General features: G+C 43.6%; 1 protein-coding gene across 3 annotated transcripts in view; it reads right to left on the bottom strand.

Annotated features, from left to right (window-relative positions):
• Positions 1-2779: 2779 nt before the first annotated feature.
• The window catches only part of LOC146821458 (uncharacterized), a 102902-nt gene continuing 79019 nt past the window's right edge, over positions 2780-26662 (bottom strand). For 2 of the 3 annotated variants that reach the window (XR_014962719.1, XR_014962720.1), the window contains 3 exons: positions 15800-16032; positions 9751-9835; positions 3906-6850 (listed from right to left, as the gene is read on the bottom strand). Coding sequence is in view for 1 of the 3 variants with exons in the window: in XM_085609350.1 (XP_085465476.1) it covers positions 9773-9835 (63 nt within the window). In the remaining 2 variants the exon portion in view is untranslated. Of the gene's footprint in view, positions 6851-9750; positions 9836-15799; positions 16033-26662 lie in introns of all 3 variants that reach the window. The other variant, XM_085609350.1, reaches the window with a different exon arrangement.

The following is a 26662-nucleotide window of genomic DNA, read 5'->3' as shown; positions in this document are numbered from 1 at the left end:
GAAAGGAAAGGAAAGGAAAGGAAAGGAAAGGAAAGGAAAGGAAAGGAAAGGAAAGGAAAGGTAAGGTAAGGTAAGGTAAGGTAACGAGGAGGGGTTGAAGGAGGGACATGTGGGAATTGCACATAGTTTTGACAGTGTTGTTCTGATGGGAATTTTTAAGATGATGTGAAAGATATTTGAGGTTTGAAGCACAGTAATTGTAAGGTATGGGATACACATTTTAGATGAGGAGATGAGATTAGAATAATTTTTTGGTTTTGGTTTGTCAAGAGCCATAGTGAGGACTAATAGTAAGTCAATGTAAATTTCCAAGTACTCAGTGTAGAATTGTCTTTTCAGTGGTGCAATTCCATTTAGGCTTTCAAAATAGAAAGATCCTGGGCTGTGTTTGTTGTTTAGAAGATTTAGAGGTTCAGAGAGTAAAGTGTGAATTTAAGCCTGAACGAAAATGTGTTGTTAAGGTTATCAAAGAAGTCAGGACTGAGTGGCATTGTTGAGCTAAGAAGGTGTGAATGAGAGACTTTTTAATGTCTGAAGAAGTAAAAGCTAGTACAGACTGGAGGATGGCAGTGAGGTAATGTAAGGGACATGTACACGCAGACAGGGTCAATGGGTATGGACTCAGAGAATGCCAACATTGGATGATTTGTTTATAGATCTGTATTAGGTGAAGTTGGATGCCATAAGTGAGTGGGAAATGTGTGAGTATTGATGAATGTGTGTTAGCAAGAAGTTGTGGGAAGACTGGATTTTATGTGTGGTTCTTTAGATATAGAATACAGTCACCAAGAAAATGACCAAGAAAATGAGTGAGAACAGATGTGTGAAATTGAATATTCTGTGATTCTGGGTGGATGCTAGATGTCAACAATGTATGCATCAATGGAGGCAGTAGCAGTAATGTTCAGTTGTTCAAGTGTTAGTTATTGTCTTGGAGAAAAGTAGTGGAAGAGATTAGTGATTTCTTTAAATTAAGGCCTTCTCTTCCATGTTTATGGGATTATTGAGGAGAGTGGGTGAAGAGGGTTGAGTGTGAAAGACAGATGATGAGCAATTTACTTACCTTTGATAACACCCTCTCAGATGGATACTCTTTCTAACTACAGATTCCTCGTCTTAGAGTATTCTCCAGGTGCCAGACTGGATCCAGACAGTTTTCATAGTAATGCTCCCATACGCCACTAGCTGACACCGTGTGGCTCTGCATTGGCTCCATACCACTGAGGATAAGATGGAGCAGAGACACATATAAACGCCACCCCGCCTAATGACAGCAATTTCTTATCTTTTCACTCTCCACACCCTCAGATGAGGAGTGAGAACAAATGTTGGTGACAGTGTGCTGAGTACTAATTTGGGGCCTTTTTAGGATGTTAGATGGCAGATGACTTCACAGAACGGAAATATGGGATACCAGTGAGGAATCTGCAGTTAGAATATCCAACAGAAAGAGCATTACCAAAGTTAAGTAATTTGTTCTTCTGATGGATACTTCTGACCACAGATTTCTCACCTTCGAATTGATACCAAAGCTCTACCTGCCCAAAGTGGAAGGTCTGTAGAGTGGACTTAGAAAATGAAGTCTTGCAGAACTGAGTGAGTGAAGTACCCTTCTAGCTGGACCTGGCTGTGAAGGCAGTAGTGATTTGTGAATGTATACACCGATGCATAGATCACAGGCTAGCAGATGTCAAGGATTTGCACCCCTCATGCTAATGCAGGGCTAGTGGCGGCCATAGTCCTGGTGAAATGGCTCTCAGACATGTAGTGGGGGGAGTGTAGGGCAGTTGCACTGAGGGGAGTTGTAGTTCACTCATGGAACGAGTTGATATAACCAAAAGAGGAAGACAGTCTTCAAGTTCGCAGTGAGCAGCTATGCATTAGATCGAAGGGAATACACATAGGAAATGTAAAGAACAAGTTATGGTCCTACTGTAGCATCACAAACTGCATGGGAGGAAATGTGTGCCCACCACAATACCTTGCTGAGTGAGAGACAAAACAAAAGGACAGGCGGTCCTCCAGAAGTGGCAGTCTGATCAGAGGGCAGATGCTCATGCTCAGGAGGTCTAAGTACCACACTCTCCTGCCCAATTAGAGCTGGGATCAGACTATATATCAGACCACATTAAGTTATGGCCACTGGTTTTAACTGATTATTTTAGGACTGAGCATGCCTTGAAGAGCCCTTGGCTCGCCTGTATTTATAATCCCAGTGGCAGTATGAATATGCCGAAATTCTTTTTGCAATCTAAAGATTTTATCTTCCTCTTGTAAAACTATGATGAGAGAATGTTTTTTCACCTTGTGCCATGCACAAAGGGACCAAGCTGAGAAGTCCAAAAGCACCGTGAAACATCATGCGGAAATCATACCAACTCTGATGTGCAGCATTAACTTAAGTGGCTTTAGAATAGTTAATATAGGTATTTCTTGACAAGGGTGAGGTTGAATACTGTGCATTACCTGATTGCTTTTCCTGTACCTGGTTCCTATATCCTGAATTTACAAGTTTGTCCTTGTGGCTCTTGCTCTCGCTATCTTACATTGCACTTTTTGATCTTCTGCAAATTCTATGCACTTCCTAGGATACACTTTCTGGTCACAATTTTGGGATGCATACACCTCAGAAAATGCAGGCAGGGTGTGTTCTTTATTCAATCTTTGACATCACCTTATGTCTGCTGGGCAGTGGTGAAGTTTATTTAGGGTGGCATTAGAATAGGACATATTTTATGATTAATTTACTCTTTAAGTCTGGTTTTATATATTGCAGCTATTTTTTTTGTTTTGTTTTCTGATCTGGTATCCTCTGACAATTCATATGGGTTTTAATTGCGGAATGGTCTGACTGTGATTCTGTCCAAACCATTCTATTTTTAAGAACATTTTGGAAGACTGTACATGATTTTTAAACGCAATTGTAAATTCTTTTATGTCTGTACCTTTATGGTTTTAATCCCATACAGAATAAAGATTTTTTGACTGAAATGGGAAAAATGTTACTGGTCAAGGCCTGCACAATAAGGATCTCTAAAGTGGAATGCTTGGTAGATAATCCAGGGCATCAGGCACAGTCTAAGATGTCTTTTAGACTTTGGGATTATATGACTCTAGAATGGCAAGGGGTTGAAAAGGAGAGGTTGTGAAGAAAGATATGAAGGGAGCGGCACTGGCTTTTTGAGAGGGGGTGAAAGCAGGACTTGCAGATGCTGCAAGCAGGGTGAGCAGTGTGAAAATATTTAGTGTAATCAATAGCAGCTTAACTAGGTAACAGATGTGTTAGGTGAGGAGAGTAGTGCTTGTAAAGCATGGGGTAAACATTTCAGACTAGTCTGGTGTGAAGAGATTTTATTCTGATCGAAGCATGCATGGCTTTGTCAAGAAAGATGGTGAGGACGAAAAGCAAGTTTTTGTAAGTTTCAAGGTGCTCAAGGGTATGGGATTTTTCTATTGGCAAAGTTGATATTGGACATCAGGAAAGATCTAGTGCAGTATATAAGGTTCTGACAGAGAAGTGTCAACCTAATGCTAAGCCTCTTTTATTGATGAGCTTATTGAATATGTTTGGACAGGTTGTACACTGTAGTGAGGTAAGCATGGATGGGTCTTAGAATTTTACATCTAGAGATGGGTCATTTGATATAAGGTGGAGTGCTATCACGGAGGTAATGTAAGGGACACATTCATCATGAGGGTCTGGTTAGACTTCTTTGCCTTGTGACTGAGTGGGTAAAGTATGATTACTGGTGAGTGGCTGGTAAGCAAGAAGTTGAGTGAGGAATATGTTTTCTGAATTGTTCTTTAGGTGTAGATTACAGCCTCCAAGTATGATAAGCAAGGAAGAAGTGTATAACTACTCTAAGATGTACAAGTTCTTTAAAAAAAAAACTCTGTGGGCCTCGGTGAATGATAACAGACAACAATGTGTAAATTTAGCTGTGTCAGTAATGATCATGTGTTCAAGTGATTTATTGTGTTTGTGAGTTATTGTCCTTGAGTATGGTGGGAGAGGTTGTCAGTGATTTGTTTAGAAGAAGCCCTATCCACCTCCTTTTTGAGATGATTGAGGTAAGTGGGATAAGGTGGCATGGTCCCTATAAGGGGCTGCAGGCAGGACTTTGGGGATCCAAACTCACCGACGGATGAAAAGTGAAGTAGGGTGTGTGAGAGGTGAATTGGTATGGGATAAAGTAATAGTGGTGCTCTCAGAAAGTTTGTAGAGGTCACAAGTGAGTGTAACATGTTGAAGCAGGTGTCTTGGTGGCTATGGGAAAGGGGTGTATTGGGGCAACAGTGTGAATTAAGAGATATAATGGTAGAGGAAGGCTGTGTAGGAACATGTGTTGTGGATTAGAACAAACTAATACAATGCATGAAAGATAAGACTTGCTGACAACAGATTGTGAGAGGGAGTGTTTTGGCGAGAGATGTTGAACCATGTTATGGGCTGTTGTGGATACTAAAATCAGACACTTCTAGAGGGCATAATGCTTCTTGGGAAGCTAACAAACTTGGCTTTTGAAAGAGGAAGTTGAGATGTCCTTATGGAGTTTAATACTAGGTCTGCATAACAAGGTTAAGTAATCTGTACACTGAAGAAAGTGATGACAAGAGTAGACTGACCAAGATGCTGCTGCGGTTTTCTATTCCACTCCATTTATTGAGGGTGTAAATTTTGCGAACATTTAGAACTTGATGCTTCACAGCAGGAGTAGATCTACTTGATTCTAGTATAGCACTGTGACTAAACCACAGATATAGCTTTTTTACAGCACGTGATGGAAACAGGATATCATAATGGATAGTGCTAGGGAGGAAGTCGCATTCAGTGGATGCTGAAAAACAGATAATCTCTTTTGGAAGAATAAAACACAAACAACCAGAGTGCCAACCACTGTGGGATTGCCATTGGTGCAATGAATTAGAAGCATGTGAGAAAGAGAATGGAAAAATACTATTTTTGTGTTATCAGCATATTTAAATTTAAAAGGCAAAATAAGAGAAGCTGTCACCAGGGAATGTGGTGTTTAATGATTAGAGGATGGGCTCAAGGGCTAATGATTCGAAAGGTAGAACAAGAAAAGTCCAAATCAAAATGGAACAGGGAGATTGGAAGGTGGTAAGAGATGAAGGGCCTCATTTAGAGTTTGGTGGATGGGTTATTCGGCCACTCATTATTATTAGAGGTGTCATAGGATATAATGCACTTGTAATACAGCAGATGGGATACCCGTCACATCTGTGATGGAGAAACCAGTTCACCAAACTCTAAATTAGGCCCTAAATCATAATCAGGTGGTTCAATCTGCCACAGATAAAACTAGATGAATGAGGACAGAGGTTAGAGGAAACATGATTGTGTTGAAAAGAAGTTATGAACTTGGATACATAAGTGAGGACAGTTTTCTTGGAATAATGTGCTCTAAAGCCAGATTGGAGTTGGTTGAGAAGGTTGTGGGTGGTGAGACTGCTAGATGGTTGAAGACCAGGTATTCAATACTGTGGATAAGAAATTAAGTTGGGGTGTAGGGCAGTAGGTTTGAGGGGTTGGACAAGTCAATCGTTTCTTAACAATGATACAAAGACAGTGGGTTTTTGGCAAAGTGGGTAATGACCAGATAGAAAGAAGTGACTAAAGTAGGAGAAAGGATAGAACTCTGGAGCAAAGAGCAAGTGGTTGAATGGGTCAGAATGGGCGCAGAGAGGATTAACAGATTAAATAATAGTATGGGTTCAGCAGGAGGAGAAGCAGGGAAGAAGAAGCACAGAGGTATAGAAGGGAAGCTAAGTGGCTTTGTGAGAGAAATGGGTGGTGCAGACAACAGAGTAGGAAATGATGATCTGATGATAGAAATTTTGGGTGAGATGTAAGAGGCAAAGTCTAAGGCAAGAAGCTGGGAATCGGGGTGCCCTGGGAAATGGGTGTGGGGGCCATGAAATCACTATGGAGGGGATATCTGTACTCCACCGACTCCACTGCATGATTCTGAGACTCTTGAGACCCCTTGATTTATTTTACACTGTAAACTGTGATTTGATTTATTGTGTTCCATATTGAAATCTCGGACTTTGTATGGCCCCTTGCTCGTGAATGTCAATGGTGAATTTTGTCGATGCTGTTTAATAAAAAGAATTATTAAAAAAAAAGCTGGGAATTGGTTGAGGTTTTCCAGGGGAAGAGACTAGAGTTACTAGTGCATACTATTCCTTTTCAGCTGGGTTGGAAGCACGGTAATCAGATTCTGGAAATATGCAGTTTGACTGTTCCATACTCCATCGAAGAGTTCATTCAGGTTTTCTATTGTAGATCAGTCAATTTTTTCCTGGTTGTTGTACCAGTACTATGTCCCTCCTTTTAGGGACTTTATGCTTTGCCAGGACTCTTATCTCCATTTCCTGCCGCTCCCTCATGACTTTTGGTTGAAAGCCTACTGGCTTATGTATTTTACACATGCACCTCTCAGTCAGCAAATACCAGCTGTTCTTTCAAGAAACTTTGCACAAAGCTCCTTAGCTCCTCTCGCCCAGCATCAGAAAGGATTCCCTAGATCCTAAAGTTTCCAGCTGTGAATATGTTCTCCAACGCATTGACTTTGCACTCAACGTTGTAGATAGTCACAAGTAGTACACTCCTGGACACATGCGGAAGTATCCTGAGCAGCTGCCATTTCTTTCCCTGACCTCAATGAGACACCACACAACAGGTGGAAATTCTGGAAATAAGGAGTTACTGAAAAGAGACATTTATGCCACTGTCCTACAACTGCCAAGGGATGGGTTATTCATAGGGGTAGTCCTTTAGATGAAGACCTTCGCATTTTACCAGATTGGGGCAGCCCACATCATTCTGCAGGAGAGAAAAGAAAGAAAAAACGTGAGAAATTAAATTGAACTGAACGGATGCTTTAACACAAGAAGAGTCTGTGAAATCATCTGTGAGTTTAACTGTAAAAACTGTAAGAAGGAGCACCTTGTCTAGTCTTTGTTACATGGTGTATGTAAGTTTTAGTGTTTAGGCAGTCTGTAGGTGGCTGTCAGATGGACTTTGTGAATCAGTTCTGGAGTGGACCTGAAGTTGATGGGTATGACCTATGTGATGCAAATCTATGGCAATTAGGGCCCAGATTTACTCTTGCAATGTGTTGTACTGTGTTGCACAATTGAGAAAACAGCACAGAGCCAAATCTACTAAATATTGTCTTTCTGCTGCTGTCATCCCTTGCATTGGTGCTCTAATTATGAACCTCTACCGTGCCCAACGATAGACTCATACCTGGGTGCAGATTTGAATGTGCACTGTCTAGCTTAGGTTTAGTACTGGAAGTTTAACCTTCTATTACAAATTTCTATACCTACAGAAACTCAAAAGGATCCCACATATTGGATTTGTGGTGTGCACTTCAACACACATGCAATGGGTTTTTCTGAGAAATGAACACATTTCTCCTTGCCAATGCCTGCTTCAAAAAGGCGTTATATTGGATACAAAGGCCGGTTTGGCTATCTTGGATCAGGCTTTGTCTAAAAGAAAATGGATGCTTGCGCTGATCTGCTCAAGTAATGCCCCCTTCAAGCAAATTGATGCAAAGCAGCACAAAGTGCTTTTTTGCCCTTAGAAAATGGAACCATTCCAGCGTAAAACACCTTTGCATTGTGAGGATGCAAAGCCTTAGTAAATTCTCACTGAATCTGAGCCAAGATCACGTTTAATTTCTATCCTTCCACCACTTTACCCTTCCAGGAGAATCCCCTGTCCACTTGCTCTTTCTCCTCACTTGAAACCTCAATGTTTTACAAATCATGTGGAACGAAATAGATGCATGGACATACATGATGATTGAAAAGGGACAACTGATTTTGAATTTCCTCCTTAATCATTTTTCAATATTAAAAAATATATGTTGTACTAAAATGAAAGTAGCTCTAGTTTTCCACCAATTGTGGAGGTGAGCGTGCTGAGTGTATTTAGAGTTCTCATAGAAGTGGTTATCCAGGTAGCGGTTCGAAGAAGTGAAGGTGCAACAGAGAAAATATTTTAGGAAAAATAGCTAAAGGGTGTAATTGAATAAGTTAAATATGTTGGAGTAAAGGGTGGGTCCAGAATCTGATTCATGTAAAAGTAGTATGGTATAGTTTACAATAGTGTATGGTAGTTGTATGTGATCTGTTACAAGGAGGAGGCTGACCCCACACCTCAGGGGAGTAAGAGAAGGTAGAGCCTTCCTTAGCATAGCTAGGATGCCATGGACTCTGGTGCAAGCAAGGAAAATGTCCCCTTGACGACTGTTGGGCTAGTACAATACTGCAATTATTAGGGTTCAATGGGCCCCTCAGAGCTCTGGATCCTGGTGCGATGGGGTTCTTGTAGGGGAAACAATTCTTGGAGTGCAAGGCACCAATCATTCATTGGTACAAAGGGGCATGGTTTTTTTCTGGAGTTTAATACATCGCAAACTTGACTCAAAGGTATCAGAACGCTTAACATGAGCACCAGTTGCTTTACAGAGTAACACATTAATTTTTTGTTAGACACGGGGAGATTAAGTGATTTGCCCAGAATCACAGGATGTTGAGTGTCCCTGCCAAGACTCGAACCCAGCTCCCCAGCTTTGAGGTCGACCGCTCTAGCCATAAGACCACGTCCTCTCCCTGGTTCTTGTGGGGGGGAACAGTTCTTGGAGTGCAGGGCACCAATCATTTGGTGCTGTAAGGGGGTGAAACAGTTCCAGTTAATTAATGGTACAATGGGATACAGAGATGTGAATAATTAACTGGAGCAAGGGGCTACAATTCAGGGGATGCAAGGACATCAGTCATCCGGTGATAAATATGGGTAACAGTTGTTTTATACAATTGCTCCAATCCTTCAAGGGTACAAGGTGGCAACAGAGTCTTGGCATATGGGAGTGTCAACCCTTCAGTGGTAGAAGTGGGCAACAGACTGTAGCCAATTGGCAGTCAGTGAATGATGTGGAACAGAGATTAGTGAATTATGAGTAGTTTACTCTCGTTTAGTGGAAAGCTGCTCCTTGTCATAGAGTGCATCTACTACACCAGCAACACTCTAAGGGGGTATTTAGACTGTGGCGGTTATAGGGCATCTCAAAATTTGACTGATGCTCCAAATGCCCTATTTAGAGTGTATACATATGAGGACGCGAAAACCACCAATCTTTGGCAGATATCATGCATCTGTCAAACTCTAAAAAAGCCCTAAGTCTGTCCACCCCAAATGTTTATTTTTCAAGCAATGTTTTGAATAAATCATTAGCTCCATTAGTGCCCATGAAAGTTAGAAAAGTGACAGTCTTTCGTCATTATTTTTCAGCAAAGTCTTTAGGCAGAGGATCAGCTATGTGCAATGATGAATCCAAAATTACTGAACATGTGGGAAATAAACTGAATGAATTAAAAAGTGATTTTTCAACAAATCTATTACAGTCCATTCAAAAGATTATTTTCAATTATTAATTTAACATTTTCTATATTTGATTTTGTCAGCATTTGATAATACAAAAAAAAGTGGCTTATATCTAAAAAAAATATTACAAAAAAGGCTAGGATTTCATGAATATGACTCGTCTACTATTATAACAAACCACTTTCATTGCCCACTGACCATTAGTTTAGATGCGTGTTGCACTATTCCCAAAAATATTGATCTGCTTGTGATTAATACTCTCAGGACCCATTCTTCTGTGTGGTGCTCATGTACCATCTTCAGAGCCTGCTGGATAACCTACAAACCTGGTATAGATCACCAATGCACCTAACCGAGACAATGCCCATCTTTGGTGGGCAGTACGACTCCAGAAGCCAAAGCATTCCAAGACTGAAATAAAGAAAAAACATTAGCCTTATTCAATGCAATGCATCCCAGCTTAAAGCACTCCTTACTCACCCCGAGAGGATAAAGAGAAGTTTCAACCCATCGTCCTGAATGAGCAATTGTATTGTTCCTCTTTTAAATGCTTTGAGGTTAACTAAGAGAGATGTGTAAGAGTAAGACAATTTAGGGGGATATGCAAGAGGTTAACTTAGAGATACATGTAAGAGTAAGACAAAACTTAGAAAGACATGTAAGAGGTTCTTAGAGAGACGTGTGAGAGTAAGACATGGCTTAGAAGGACATGTAAGAGGTTAACTTAGAGAGACATGTAAGAGTAAGACATAGCTTAGAAAGACATGCATGACATTAACTTAGAGAAACGTGTAAGAGTAAGACATGGCTTGGAAAGACATAAGAGGTTAACTTAGAGAGACGTGTAAGAGTAAGTCATAGCTTAGCAAGACATTTAAGACATTAACTTAGAGTACGTTTAAGAGTAAGACATGGCTTAGAAAGACATGTGTTAGGAATGGTATTTTTGGTAGGCTAGGGCATGTGCCAAAGCCAGGCAGAAACCACCACTCTAGTCAGGATAAGGGAGTTACACTCCTAAAATAAGCCCTGCTCACCCCCTTGATAGCTGGCACGAGCAGTCAGGTTTATTTTAGAGGCAGTGTGTAAAGCATTTGCACATAACCAACAGTAATACAGTGTAAGCACAACAAAAGGACACCACACCAATTTCGAAAAATATCCAATATTTTTATATTCTTACGACAAGACCAAAAATGATAAAAAAATACACAATACGGTACTTAAAAATCTTCGGTTATCAAGATATGCTTGAAAAACAGTTCCTTGATGTCGATTGCTCCGTCCGGGGCTATCATAGCGTCGTGAGCAAACAGATACAAACAGTTCTGGCTGACCACGGTGTCAAGGGCCAGCTACGGTGTCAGGAAGACCCGCAAACAGTACCTTTTAGAAATGCAGGACGTCAGCGACCTCTCGTGGAGCTTCCGAAAGCACGTCGTCCACAGGCGTCAGTTCCCGAGGTCGGAGCAGGAGCCGTCAGGGCCCTCGAAGTCACACGCGTTGCAGATCGATCTCCTCTCTGTTGGAGTCAGGAGTGCTGGCATCAGCAGGCGTCGGGTGTTGCGGTGCGAAGGGCAGCAGTGCAGTGCCCTCAGGTTGCGGTGCTTGGAAGGGCTCACAACCACCCTCAAGGGACCTGAGGACCTACCCACTTGAAGGGAACCTGCGCCACCAGACACTGGCGCTCTGAATTGTCCACGGCAATTACTTGGTGGAATGCCCCTGGGACTACCTGCTTCTTAGAGACCAGGTGACACCGGACTGAGGTCACACTGGCTCCAGTATCCCTGTGACCCTCTACCCTTTTCCATTGATGGTCACCCAGGTGCTGTATTTCTTCGTGTTAGGGGGAACCAGGTTTCCTGGGACCACCTCACTGTTCCCTAGTGTGACGAGGGTCATTTCTGTGGGGTCCCCACCCTCCTGTGGATACTCCTACTCCCCAAGCGCTACACTCGCCAACACCTTGGACTGCCCACCGGTGGGTGGCTCTGCCCCCTTAGGGCACTTGGGGCCCCCTTCATGTAACCCACCTGGTCACATGCAAAACACTTGCAGGGGCCGGTCTTAGCAGGCTTTCCTGACGGGACCCCTTGTTTCTTATCTCCTGGGGGATGGGAACCTTTACCCTTGGTGTTAGTTTGGGGCCCTTTAGAGAACTCCTGTGTTTTACACTTGTCCCTACCATCTTTCTGCTGGGGACCCTGCCCACCTTTGGCTGAGTCTCCCCCATATGCTTTCCTGTGGACCCTGGTACTCACCCAGCGGTCCGCCTCCATAGTAAGCTTCCTGGGGTCAGTCAGCTTACTATCAACTAGGTGCTGGCGCAGATCTGCAAAACATAGACTAGACAAGTGCCCCCATGCAATCAAATTCTATAGCCCCTGAAAATCTGTCACGTTACTGCCCTTCACCCAGCCATCCAGTGACCTGCAAAACATATCTACACATTCCAACCAAGTGTTGGCATCGGACTTCTTACTAGACCTGAACTGATCCCTGTACGTTTCAGGAGTGAGACCATACTTAGTGAGAAGGGTGTCCTTCATGTCTGGATAGATGAGGTGATACCTCTTACCCAAAGCTATTAAAGTATCCCTTGCTTCTTCTGGAAAGAGAGGCCACAATCCTGCTCCCCAATTCTCCTCAGGGTCCCCATTCATGTGTATCGCTGGCTCGTAACCCTGAAACCACCGTTGTATGTCATCCCCCTTCTTGAATTCTTTGCCTACATTCTCAGGGATGTGCACAATCCTGTCTGCCTGTCTTGACGGGTTGCTGCTACCATCTGAGCTGGCTCTACTCCTCTGATCCAGCTCCTTTATCCTGAACTCATGCTCTAACATCATCCTTTTCTCCTCCATTGCTAACTTAAGCTTCTCCAGTTCTACTGCAACTCTCCTTGCTTCCCGCCTGTCCTCCAGCTCTCCAGGGACAGGCCACTGCTTCTTGGTCTGGAGGGTTCCCCCCTCCCAAAAGCACATCCACCCTAAGAATAGGCTCCTCCCCCTCTCCACTGACATCATCAGGCTGCTCGCTGGCATGTCTGGCTGCTACCCAGGCCCTCAGTGCATTTTGTAGCTCATTCGTCCTCGTGAGGCCTTGGACTTTAGGTTTTTGCAAATTGATTTCAATTCCCTAACATTGTGGGATTCCAACCTATCCTCCTAAAAGGCAATTTCCAGGGATGCAACAGATGATCCTCCTGATTCAGGCATGATGAAGTAGCAAGTTCAAACTGGCAAGATCAAAAATAGGCCAAAAAGAAAAAGAATGTGGCACGTAATGGTCTGCGGTATGGTAGTAGTGCACACCAATCACTGTAATTCAAGTGCAAACGCAAGTCCTATTCTCACCGCTGACAACCAATGACAGAAATTGGATTGTTGGTAGGCTAGGGCATGTGCCAAAGCCAGGCAGAAACCACCACTCTAGTCAGGATAAGGGAGTTACACTCCTAAACTGACCCCTGCTCATCCCCTCGGTAGCTTGGCATGAGCAGTCAGGCTTATCTTAGAAGCAATGTGTAAAGCATTTGCACATAACCAACAGTAATACAGTGTAAGCACTACAAAAGGATACCACACCAGTTTAGAAAAATATCCCAAATTTTTAAATACTTAAGACAAGACCAAAAATGATAAAAATCCACAAACAGTTCTGGCTGACCGCAGTGTCGCAGGCCAACTACGGTGTCGGGAAGACCCACAAATAGTACCTTTTAGAAATGCAGGGCGTCGGCGACCTCTCGAACTTCGGAAAGCACGGCGTCCGCAGGCGTCGGTTCGAGAGGTCGGTGCAGGAGTCGTCGGGGCCCTCGAAGTCACACGGGTTGCAGATCAATCTCCTCTTGGTTGGAGTCAGGAGCGCTGGCGGCGGCAGGCATTGGGTGTTGCGGTGCTAAGGGCAGCGGTGTGGCGTGCAGTGCCCTCAGGTCGCGGTGCGAGTAGCGGCTTGGTGGCGACGTCAGATGGCGTCATCGGTGAGACCAGGGTCGCGGTGCGAGGTGAAGGCGGTGCTCGTCGCGGTGCTGGCCGGTCACGGTGCAAGCAGCGGCGTCGTCAAGCCTGAAGCACTGTCGTCGGCTGAGGAGTCAATGGCGCCGACAGGCCAAGGCAACGGTGCAGGATGAGATCGGTGTGTCGTGTAACTTTACGAGCGGTGCCCTCAAACCATGGCACAAGCAGCGGCGTGGATTTCGGTGTGGAGCGGCATCGTCGGGGATACCAGCTAGCTGTGTATGGCAGGCTGTCAGACAGTGAATACGCAAATAACCCGCGCCGCCATTATTCCTTTCTTAAGTATAGGACCGGTCAATCTTGTTGTTTGCTAGTATGTGTAATGTTTGATACAATGTTGAATGGCACTAAAATTGTATTGTCTTTCTGTATGATATGACTTAAATGGTCAATGGATTGATCAATTGAATGAAAAATAAAAAGGTGAAATAAATACACCCAACCACTTTAGTGGTCAAAGTGGCTTGTAGAATACAATAACTCTCAACGCATGCCTAAACAACCTTCTATTATAACCTATTATTGTGGCCTAGTTTGGGTATTAGTACAGGCCCTACCCCCCGCACTATTAAAAAGCAGGCCCACTAGTAGCATTTGATTCACAGGCCCTGGCACACTCAGTGCACTTTACTAGGGACTAACAAGTAAATCAAATATTCAATCATGGAAACACCAACCCATAACACAATTTACCACAGGAGCACTTGCACTTACCACTGATCAGCAGTGAGAAAAGTGCGCAGAAACACTATACCAGCAAAAACAGAGTCAAAACCGGGAGGTCAGAAAGCCAAAACTCAGGGCAAACACGCCAAAAGATGCCAAGTCTAACAACATGTAAGAGGTTAACTTGGAGAGATGTGTAAGAGTAAGACATAGCTTAGAAAGACATGTAAGACATTAACTTAGAGAGACGTGTAAGAGTAAGAGATGGCTTAGAAAAACATGTAAGACATTAACTTAGAGAGACGTGTAAGAGTAAGACATAGCTTAAAGGGACATGCAAGAGGTTAACTTAGAGACATGTAAGAGTATGTTAAAGAGTACTACTTTACATACTCCAAAACACCTTTGTGAATAGGCCCTGAAGAACTCTTTTTAATTTCTAAATCCATCTAAACCCAATTCCTACATATAACAGGAGTGGGTTAATTTACTATTTTAGCGTCATTTGTGATATATTTTTGGGCAGAAGCTTGTGGTCATTTATCACACCTAAAATCCACAATGTTTCCCCTTTACCGACCTCATTAAAACCCAAAAGGGCAGAAATCTCACACAATTCAGAATCCAATGCTGGGTGCAAATTTCGCTTGTGCCATTATCAGATTCACCTCTCGTGTTAAAAGAGGGCTTTACTTTCACATACTACAGAGTACGAGAGGGTAACAACAGAAGGTTATAAAATGAACAAGTCAAAGATAGCTTTATTCGATTTCATTAAAAACCATAAAAGCACAGTAAATACAACAATCGCATATTAAAAAAAAAAAGAATATACAAGTAAATCCAATTAATTGTATCTTAATAAAAAGATCTTATTTGAGGTTATATACTTGTATATTCTTTTTTTTTTAATATGCGATTGTTGTATTTACTGTGCTTTTATGGTTTTTAATGAAATCGAATAAAGCTATCTTTGACTTTGACTTTGACTATAAAATGAACAGGCTTTGGGGTTTTTTGCTGTATGGGTCTAAAGTTGTTGGAGTATATACTGGGCTTGAGTTCTGGGGTAACAAATGAAGGTTATAGATTGTTTAATGATGATGGGGAACTAGTCAGCAGGAGTAAAGTGGTTTAGATAAATGAAAGACCGGTTGCAATGAAAGGCATCAGCGTAAGGTATTAGGTATAGAAAGGAGATTAAGCTAACTGGGGTATGGGTGAGTAAAATTAGATTGTAACAGAGAGTGCCTATGAGGTTTCAGAAGAACTGGGGCTGGTGATGGGACTATGGTGTAAAGTGGGTGATGGGAGTAATGCTGGGGAGTAAAGCTAATTAATTGGATTGGAGCTAAGGGAGGGACACGAGTAAGGTGTGGGACAGTATGAGATACAGCTCAGAAGTGATTGAGTGTAATAAGGATGAAGTATAGAACTCTGGGAGGTATATACTATAGCAAAGAAAACCCGTTTGGGGAAATGGACATATTAGGGAAGGGCGGGGTTTGAGAAGATAAAGATAAAATAATGTGCCTTGGGCAAGTGTGGGTAGAAGAGTAATGATTTAAATGGAGAAAAGGGGGGTTAGGTGTGGAAACAAGTCAGAATTTGGGGTAAAGATGGATTTCAGTTTCTGTTTTGGGTTTTACCGCTTCATTCAGTCACCCTTTCTCTCAGTGTCTGATACCTGGATCCTTTTATTTTCCATTCAGGAAGTCCATGCAATTCCACCTTAGCCATTGCTTCTATGACGCTCCTCGAGGCTCCAACAGAGATCGCTTCTTCTCCATGTCAGGGTCTTCAGTGCTGCGTCTCCCCAGTGACTGGTGTTTACATAGGCAGTGCACGTCACAATGTAGGCCCCGTCACAATTCATATGGAGAGCTGTACTGTGTGGGAGAGACCATGTGCCTTTTGACTCTGAGGGGTGGAAGGGTAAAGCACAGAGATATTTATTTTCCCAAATGATCTACCTATTTAACCAGTAACCTGAATAGGCCATTGTGTAGTTTCGTAAGTGCTATTTTTAACCATGTTCTTCATTTTCCTCGGCTATGGTAGAGACACCCCTGTACAAGTGTGTTGTTTCAATGTTCCTATAGCCTCGTGACATCATAGTGCCTGCCGATGCTGTGATAGCAACAGCGATCCTCTCGCAGGGTCACGAGGCTTTGAAAGTATACAGACTCCGTGAAATAATTCGCACAGTGCTTTTACGAGATCTTCACTTCACCAATGTTTTACAGAACCCATGTGTTACTGAACCGTGACCTCTCTCTCTTTGCCAAATTACTAAACCTCCTGATGGGGGGCGTCAAAGGAATGAACGTCGATTCACCAGGGGTAGCGGAAGTGACATCACACTCCATTTGAACTTAACTTTCACTGACACACCAATGCTTACGCATGCACACGCATTCACACAGTCGCTCTCTCAAAACACACTCTAACCCGCAAACACACAACATACATTTAAAAGCATTTTTTTCTCACCTGAGCTGCCTAGGAAAGTCATATCACCTAATTGTAACCAATTCGTTATTACACTAATAGTGAATAATAAACTGTTGTTCACTAGAAGTGTAATAAAAAATTGACAGGAAACAAGGAAAGTGGTGGCCCAACTGACGTCCATAAAGAGAAGCTTCCCTTGAGTTTCTGCCACTTGATTTTTCCACCTCTGAGGCCAGGGGTCGAAAAGGCAGTGTCAGGGGTTGCAAGGGGCAAGTCAGGGGTCGCTGCTGCAACCCCTGGCGACCCCTAAATGACGTTCATGGTCAAAGGTCACACCACTTGGTTTATTTTTGGGACAACACAGCAATGCTGAGTGGAGCCAAAACAGCATAACACCAGTGTTGAGGCTTCGTTGTAGGCTTACAGGCCCTGCCACGTAGGCATGGACCTCTCAATAGGAAGGCTGATCCTTCACTAGGGAAACTGTGGGCATTGCCTCTGCTGAACTGGCAGGCCAGTGTTACACTCTTCAATTGTAAAAGAGGCCTGTAGACATTGTGGATATTTTAAACACATGACTCAACTAAACTATTCTGTGGATCAATTAGCACAGCCTTAACAAGCATCCAGGAAAATGTGGCTTGGAGTAGTAGGGTGCACATCTTGTAGTCTCCACCTGCCAAGGCCTAATCAAGGTCTTTCTTGTGGCGGAAGCACTATAAAACAAACCAACGTGTGGAGACCACTTCTCTACTGGGATGATCCTGACTGCAGACCGGGTGCTGTTTATGTCTGTGAGAGTCCAGTCCTACTACTGAATGACCGCTCATGTCAGCATGGGATTTTATAAGCTTCCTTTTGTGTTCGCCCGGCCCTTGAAGAGTGCATCATATTTCTTTATCATGTTCTCCTCTCCACAGTTAATGCTCTTAGTGAACTGTATGAGTGGAATGTGTTTTATAATGTTGTACCACCTCCACATCAATGGCACACATTCTCGCCGTTAACTTCTGTTCCCCAGCTACCCTGGTGCCGGAGAACCAGCTTTTCACTGAAAGCTGCTGAGTCACCATTTGTGGAGATCCTTTATCTTTAACCCAGATCTGTGACTGGGGGTGAGTGACTGAAAAGTTTCAGCGCTCCGTCCATCATCTCCTCGTGTTTGCTTTGTTCGCCCTAAGTTGGCAGGGTGTGCCCAGACGTGGGTCCCTTGCTCACTTTGCCACTGGATTCAAGCTATCCTGGCTGATGACGGCTGATAGCCAAAAACCGGTCCCAGGATGCTTGTTTCCGGTCCAGGGAAGACATGGCTTGGCAGTTCGAGCTGGGCTGTTACCATGAGGCACAGGGTCAAGACTGATTTGCAAATATCTGTGTCTGAACTGGGATGGCCAAGTGAGCTAAAGAACGATGATGGATTCAACCCAGATCTGTGACTGGGGGGTTGAGTGTCTGAATAGTTTCAGCGCTCCGTCCATCATCTCCTTGTGTTTACTTTGATCCTTTATCTGGTGGCATTTCGAGTGGCCTTTGACTTAGTCTCTGAAACTGACCCTTAGCTATGGCATCTATAGTGGCACCAGCTTTAACAGAGCTATTAAATGAATGATTACCTCACACTTTGAATGATTACCTAAGCCCCACTCAGCTTCTGACTGCCACTGCTTACTGGTTTCACCGCCATCTGATTTCCACAATTGGCACGTGTCTGGCCTGACTATTCAGACAGAATCTCCCCAGTACAGATATCTAGGGTAGTTTTTTTACCTCATTCTAATGTCATACTCGGTCGTGGTGACTGTCCTGTCTGCATTTGGAGCAATAATCATTCTCAGGGTAGTGCTCTCTTGGATGCTATTCAAATGCCAGAGTGGGTTGAGACTTCTTACTGGGCACCTCACCAACTTCTCACATCTACCACCTTTGTTTGCAACCCTAAATGTTCTTTCTAGAGGAGCATCTTTAATGGCAACCAATGTGAAGGCTACCTCAATGTGAACTGTGAGATCTCATTGATCCTTAGCAAAGCTAAGACTGTTATGCTAGGCTCTCAGAGGAATCGCAGCTGGAGATTCGATGATGGTATTCACTATGATCTACATTCTCACCTCCTTGTCCCGGTCTATCAAGGTGCACATAGTGACCACTCCCTAAGGTCAGCATGGACTGCATCTGTTGATTACTCTGTGTCTTGTTGAGTTATGTCAAACAAAGAGTTAATAGTCTGTGTTCACTGGAGGGGCGAAGTGGGCATTGCATTTAATGTCTTCAAATATACCAGTTAGATATATTTGGCAACTGTGTTCATGAGTTTGAGAAATATTTTGAGTACGTCTTCCCCAGCATTGAGTAGTAACAGTGACGGTCTCATTGATCTCTTTTTTAGCTGCAAACACGTACTATGGGGTGTCAGAGTATGTACTTGGTTTCTTATCAGGAGGAGGAGAAGACATAAGGAAGAAAAACTGTCAAGGACAGTCGACTCACAATCGAGTGATTTGAAACCCTGGTATCCGTTGCCATTCTATAAGGCTCAGGGACCATCCTTGCATATTTGACCTGTTTGTGCTGCAGCCTGAATCCCTGTCTCTGACCATTCCAGTATTCAGTGCTTTGGGAGAGGGTGGCATGCTGTGCTAGATATAACATAACATAGCTACATTTATAGTGATCTGCTTTGTTTCATGGGGTGACAAACTTTTATCGATGCTTGGGTTTTATACTTGGCTTCCCAAATGCGTGTGATCTGGTGTGTACTGTGGGACATGACAGCACCACGTTTATGTCATTATTACTCACAAAATGAGGGATATAATATGATGCTGATAACTTATAGGACTGTTCCTCAAGCTCCCATGCTCATCAATACTAAAGAGGAACACCCAGTACACAAAATATAATATGGGCCTAATCAACGAGAGAAGTCTGAATTGCTGCAATATATTCTGTATGGCTCCTATTCATAGTTGTATAGTGCCATTCTTCTACATAGGGCTTTCCTTCTAACTCTGGGATAAGCACTCATATGGAAGTGTGTCAGTGGTGTGTCAAGGACAGTAAACAGTTGCCATACCCTCTTCCCAGATACCTCAACTTTATATGACCTATCTAGGTTGAAGTGTATCCACTTCATTTTTATGTGTCTAAAAATGAATAAGGGTAAATGTTAGACCAGTCAGCCTTAGGGTGGTCTTCCCCAAACCTTTTTGCCTACTTACCTCCAATTTTTGCTGGATTTCGTTTTTGTTGGCCTTTGGACTTTTACCACTGCTATCCAATGCTAAAGTACTTGTGTTCACTCCCCTAAAGATGGGTTGATTGCCATCTATCTAATTAGCATATTTCATTTACTTATAAGGGCCTGTAAATTAAATGCTGCCAATTGGCCTGCAGCACTTATTGTGCCACCCACTTAAGTAGCCCTGTAAAACATGTTCCACCCATTTGCCAAGCCTTAAGCTTCCCTTATATTACATAAAAGCCATCCCCTAAGGTAGGCCCTAGGTAACCCATAGGGCAATGTGATGTGTAATTAAAAGATTGGACATGTATTTTTAAGTTTTACATGCGCTGATAGTGAAAAACCCCCATTTATGTTTTACTACTGTGAGGCTTACCCCATCCATAGGATAACATTGGGGATTCCTTATTATCTTTAATAAGCTGGAATTCTGAATTGGGAGCAGGTAGATGTATCATGTTTGGTACCAATGAAATTGTAATGATAAACCCTTTTTAATGGTACAGTCGGATATTTCATTGCAATTTTGAAAATGCCACTTTTAGAAAGATGGCTTTTTCCTGCCTTTAGACCTTTATGCCTGCAGCTTATCTTGGGTTACATGACTGTGTGTAGCTGACAGTTAGACTTTGTGAATTCCTCCCAGACAGTCACACAATAGAGTGTTTAGGTGTGCCTCAATGGGCCATCTGCTGGCAGGATGGGGTGGCGGAGCTGAGCACAGCCCTGCTTACACCTGAATAGCAAGTGCTCTGCCTTCACACAAAGGGCCTAACAACCCTGCATTCTCACTTCAGCCAGCTTGAAACCAGGGCAGGGGAGACAGGAAATTCTATGCACTTCAAAGAAAATTTCCAGAAGCTTTTTCAAAGGGCACCAAGGTAAAATAATAGGACCTTGACCCAGTCTTCAGTTCAGCACTGGACCTGCGAAGGACTCTCAAAGGACTGTGTGCTGCTGTGACCTGCTGTGCACTCTGCCAGACTGCTGTTGAACCTGGGAGGACTGCTTTGCTGCCTGGAGCCTGCCTTGAATCCTCAGAGGCCAGCCCTAAATCTTCACCTCCACTCAGGAATGCCAGAAGTAACTACAATGGCTAGTTTGCCAGCCTCCTGTTCAGAGCAGAACCACTGGGACATAAAAGGCTCCCACCATCTTGAACCCACACCTGGACCCAGCCTGAGTGAGTTCCCAACCCCTAAGAGGAGTCCCACCAGTCCTGGACCCTTGGTTGTGGTGCTAAAGGTCCCCAGATGGCCAATTTCCAAAACTGAGGACTTAGACAACATTTGGCCAGAAAAATGCGCTTGGAACTAGGAGGAGACCGGGACCAACCTACTCGCCTATCCGCTTGAGGTGCATCACCGGTCGGATTGACTTCGCTGCTTAACCCACTACATTCTTCTCTGCAGCAGCAAATCCCTTTCAGCGGTCCTTTGCCAAAGGGGTATTGGACCACGTGGAAACTCATTTGGCTACATCCCTCTTCTTCGTCCCTGTGGGACTTTTTTGACTTCCATTTCAGCAACTTAGGGCCGTATTACAATGTCGGTCGGAGTCGCATACTCCCATTTCTCAATGGGAGCTTGTGCTATGGCCGTAAACCGGCCGTAGCACAAGCTCACATAGAGAAATGGGTGATTGTGTTCATTCCTGCGCCATGTGGCAGGCACCATAAGGTGCCTGCCACGTGGTGCAGTGATCAACAGGGGGCCACAAGGAGAAGTGGGCCCTGCTAGGGGCCACTGAACTCACTTTCTGACAGGCTTTCCATGTTGAAAAATCTGGCATGGCAAGCAAGTGGGAATCGGAGCACCGTAATCCCAACAGCAGAAATGGCGTCCATTGGAATTACGGGCCGGTCTCCAGCTGGCTGACGGGCTCCTGGAGCCCATCAGAATCCAACTGGAATAAACAGGACCGGCTGGTTGCAATTCCAACCGCCTAGATTGTAACTAGGCAGTCGGAAGTGAAACCGACAATAAGTGTCGGAAAGACTCCGAGCGGAGGTCGGAGACTTTCCAACACTCATCTTCATCGACCCCTTAGTCTGCATGTAGAAATCTTCACCGCAGCTTTAAAGCAAGGCCATTCGACGACAAAGCTCCCCCCTTGAACACCTCCTACAGCCTTGGCCTGCTAAACTTTATCTTCTCGGACATTTTTCTTTAAGTATTTTTGTAAGTCCGAAGGTAAGCGCTGACCGGGCCCAATCCACTTCTTGTATCTGAACTGCACTCCATCGCAGCCGGCCTTAACTTTTTTATTTGACCTGGTCTCACATGACTAGATGTCTGCAGTTGACGCTTTGATCTTTTAGGCACCACATTTCACTTAAAACATAAACAATTCATTACTTCGGTTCTACTGATCGCATATTTATTGTTTTGGTGTCAAATAATTTATTAAAATTTACGGTATTTTTTAAAATTGGTTGGGGATTTATTTTGTGCTGTGTTTTCACTTTATTACTGTTTGACTGCTGCATAAATACATTACCCATTGTTTCTAAGTTAAGCCTGACAGCTTTTTGTGCCAAGAGGTAAGCACAGGTTAATTTAGTAACTTTTGGTGGTTCACCTTGCAAGTGGTTTCTGTTGCTTGACCAAGGCTCACACCCCAGTGAACCAACAACCCGATTTCTCACAGTAAGTAAAATAAAATGCAACCTCATCCCCATTCTACAAGATTAAAAACACAGAGATATAGATTCATACTCTTCATGCCATAAGAATGAGTTAAAATATTTCAACACACTCATCAGTATTTGTCCTTTCATCAGGAATCAATTGCACTAATATAGAATGCCCCAACAATATAATCTCGGCTGACTTTACTGAGATAGCAAACGAAGAATGTGCCTCCAACATTGTTGCCAATTCTGCCACATCAACGGGCAACCTCAAGACCAAATTAAATCACTTCTTTGATGAAGTCAGGCGCCACACTGAAAATGCATTCTCAATATAAAGTCTACTCCTTTGATGCAGAGCCTTCTTTCTCCTATGCCACAGGCTGCAAAACATATGTGCAGTTCAATGATAAATGTCTGGGTTTACCAGTGGTGTAAAGTGGATATTTAGCACCTTCATAGCCACCTGATAGTTATCCTTGGCACCCGTGTTCAGGAGACTGAACAATATTTCGGCTAGATCTTCATCAGCATAATATAGCAGCAGTGACCGCACTTGCATATTTTTTACCTGCAGATTTTAAGTCTAATATTGTGATCCAGAATCTTTACTTAGGTCCTATGAGGTTGGGGAGACAAGCAGAAGAAACAAGCATTGGCATAGCCAATAGGTCTCGCCTTTGGGACCTTATATGTGTTTAGCCATGCAACAGTTGCATAACTAAATACTTATAAGGTCCCAAAACCGAGACCTATTGGCTTTGCCAAGCAGCCGTGCGGCCGCCAAAGTGATCGCAATCAAACATCAAAGTGGTCAAGCGCAGCGCGTGTACATGCACTGTAGCTCTAGGCTGGCCTGGTAGCACTTTTTGGAGCCCACTCAATAAGTCTCGCCAGACCAGCGCATGCGCTGGGTCAGGCGAGACCTAAAAATGACAATGGGATTGGGCCCACAGTGGAGTGGCATGCCACGTTGGCATTGCTTATTATTCTTGCAAGTGCTGGAACATCTTTGTGTAAGTGATCAGTGAGTATGCTACAGCATGACGTCTTGCCTCTGACCAACCTCTTTGGCAGATAGTAGGGTTCAGTGCTTCAGGGCAGGTTGGCATGCAGTGATAGCAATAGATTCGCTCCAGAAATATGGCCTGATTTAGACTTTGGTGGACAGGGTACTCTGTCACAAAAAGCAACGGTGTAGCCTGTCTGACAAACCCTTTGTCTGCCTGTCTCATTTAGAGATGGACAGACATTAATTTTCTGTTGACAGAGTCCTCATTGGTTCTGTCGATGGAAAGCTTCCTCTAATGCTCCAATAGTCTGATAGAGCAATGGTCATCACAAAAGGACAGAACATTGCCTGAACTATTTAGGGTGAATGATGTAATGTCTTTTTTTCTCTCTCTGTCGACACCAGAAAAAACCCGTCCACAAGGGACAGAAAAAACAATAATGACTCCCCACCCCCTGAAAGAAAACTCCAGGTGTGAGGGGGGTCATTAGATTTTTCTTTTTCAATAACAAACTCCTAATTCAAGAGTTTGTTTCTGAAAAACAAAACATTTAAAATAGTTTACTGAACTGCCATCAAACCTGACAGCAGCTGTCCACCAAACTTTTTGTACGTTGAAAGGAACTGCAGTGACAGCAGGTCCTTTCAATGTACAGAGATGCCCTCTCGGCCGGCGGTCATCTCTAGATTTGACGGACAGTAGTCCATCAGGTTGGCGGAGGTAATGTCCTCTGCCCTCTGACGGACAGAATACCGCTCATCAGAGAATAATACAGGCCCATAGCGATTCATGATGGAGATAAACCTTTCATTGATGCTCGGGCATCACGCTGAGCGTCACAAGTGCATGTATAGGCATGCATGCCGGTCAGTGCATGTGCCATGGGGATGTGATGCTACCATGTTTTCTCACGTCTCTGATTATTTTGCTTGATTTGACTGTGCAATGTCAGTGTTACCTTGTCGCATTCACACTCAGAGAGGCAAAGTGCCACAAACTAGCCAGTTTTTCTCCAATCCTCCTCTATATTTGACCAATGTTCTGATTGGTGAAGCTCATTCCATAGGTCCATGTGCCCAGGAAATAGTCGTATTTCCATTTTACCCACAATTTCGAAGGGGGGGGGGGGAATACTTAGAAATAAAATACACCCAAATATTTGTTGGCAGGGTAATATACAATCCTAACTCCAGTCATCCGGTATTAGTGGAAAGTGTATTTTCAGGTGCCCAGTGACTGTGTCAGCCAGAAAGGACAGTACAAATACTAGCTTTTCATGCACATGCATGCACAGTAGAGGTTAGTTTCAACATGCGAAAAGATGGCAGCTTCAACATACAGAACACCGGTCACATCAAGTCTACCAAAATTACACATTTAGTGCAGGCACAGAGGAAACAAAGGCCCTGATTTACAACGATTTCACACAAGGTAGCACAGCACCCAAACTTACTGCACTGTGTTGTGCAAGAGGAGAACACGCCGCAGAGGCATCTCTACAATGATTGCTCGGCTACTGGTTTCATCACCTGCGATGTCTCACATACAGGTCAACCTAGGCAAGTCATGGATCATAGTCCAGAGGCAAATGTGTGGTGCCTAGCATAGGATTTGAATGGAAATCATATCTTCCAGTAGGAATTCCTAAGCATATACTAACACAGAATGTTCCAATGTATTGAATGTGTGCCTGCACTGCAGCAGGCATTCAATGGATTGCTTTCTGGGAAAAATCAACACATTCCCCTTTGTTTGAACCTGCTTCCAGTAGGCATTAGGTTTTGGCTCAAAGCAGTGTCTGGCATTCTTATCTTAGCAGATCGAGGTTTGTGTTAAAACTTATGGGTTAGCACTGATCTGCCCCCGGTAACGACCCCTTGACATAAACCGGCACAAAGTGGATCTAACACTGTGGAAAGGGCACCTTTTCAACACAAACCACATTTTGTGCTGGAAAGTGAATCACTGCTGCTGTTTTGCAGATGTTTGCATAGATTTATTTGCGTTACTCTAGTAAGGCCTTAGTGCCTGATTATGAGTTGTTTGTTATATTCTGACCCTTGCGTAAACCCCTTTTCGGAATTACGAGTTAAAATGTATTTAACGCATCCGATAACTATCGGCTGCATTAAATACCTCAAGCTTTGTTAAGTTTCTTCCGGTCAAACCAATCGAAATGTAACAGAGGAAATGTGGATTAAACACCAAAATCCGCAGGTTATTCCCCAATAAATTGTAATAGGTGCTATTTATCTAGCCTGATAAATGACGAACCATAGGGTGTCATTATTCACCAGGTGAGATTAATAACACCTTTACTTATAATCAGGTTCTTAGTAAATCTGGGCTGAAATTCTCAAGTGGCGCGGCGGGATGGCAGAACAGCAGATTGTTCCTGCCCAATTCGTTTCACCCCTTCTCAAGGAGCTACGCAGTGATGGCCGGCATGATTCGTAGGTGGGGGGGAAGGGTGTTACATGTGGGGCGAGAGGTCGCACGGGGAGGGGGAGGTTTAATTCAAAATTAAAATTAAACAAAATAAAACTTTAACTTACTTTCGCCAGCCCGGTCCCGGGTCGTGTCTGCTCTTCTCCTGGAAGCAGAAAGCAGGAAGCCTCTGTGAGAAGTTGGTCTGGTATATGCTGTCCACTAATTAAAGTGGGCACCTTGCACCAGTCCAAACGACCCTTATTGATGATTAGGTTAAAGACAACCTTTATTGAAAGCTATCCTAGTGGTAGCTATGGAGAGCAGCCTTCAGGCTAATTCTCGAAGGAATGTAAAGCAGCTTGGTTTACCAGATTATAACCTCCTGAATGACCAAATGAAAGGAGAACCACACAAGGAATATATAAAATATATGTACTTATTACTAAACACTCTCTACTAACCTCTTTATGAGATTAGAGAACAAGGCACACAATATTAAAGCACTAGAACAACAGTAAATAGCACAATACACAGCGGGCTCCAGGGGGAAAACCGACACATATATTAAGAAAGTGGTATAACAACCACGACTTGACACGACACAGTGCCTAGAGCACGTAGAATCGCTGGGACCCCAAGGAACCACCCAAGGTAGTGACACAGGGGACTCACGGAGGCTGGGTGCAGTGTGAGAACACAGCCCCGAGCTCCGTCCAACTCTATGGGAAAGTCGCGGTTGGAATTTTAAAGATTAAGGACACTTAGGAGAGGACTTCAAGC

The sequence above is a fragment of the Triturus cristatus genome, chromosome 6 (assembly GCF_964204655.1).
Source record: "Triturus cristatus chromosome 6, aTriCri1.1, whole genome shotgun sequence".
Classification (NCBI taxonomy): Eukaryota; Metazoa; Chordata; class Amphibia; order Caudata; family Salamandridae; genus Triturus; species Triturus cristatus.
The sequence above is the reverse complement of the archived record's forward strand: the minus strand, read 5'-3'. Positions and strand labels throughout refer to the sequence as shown.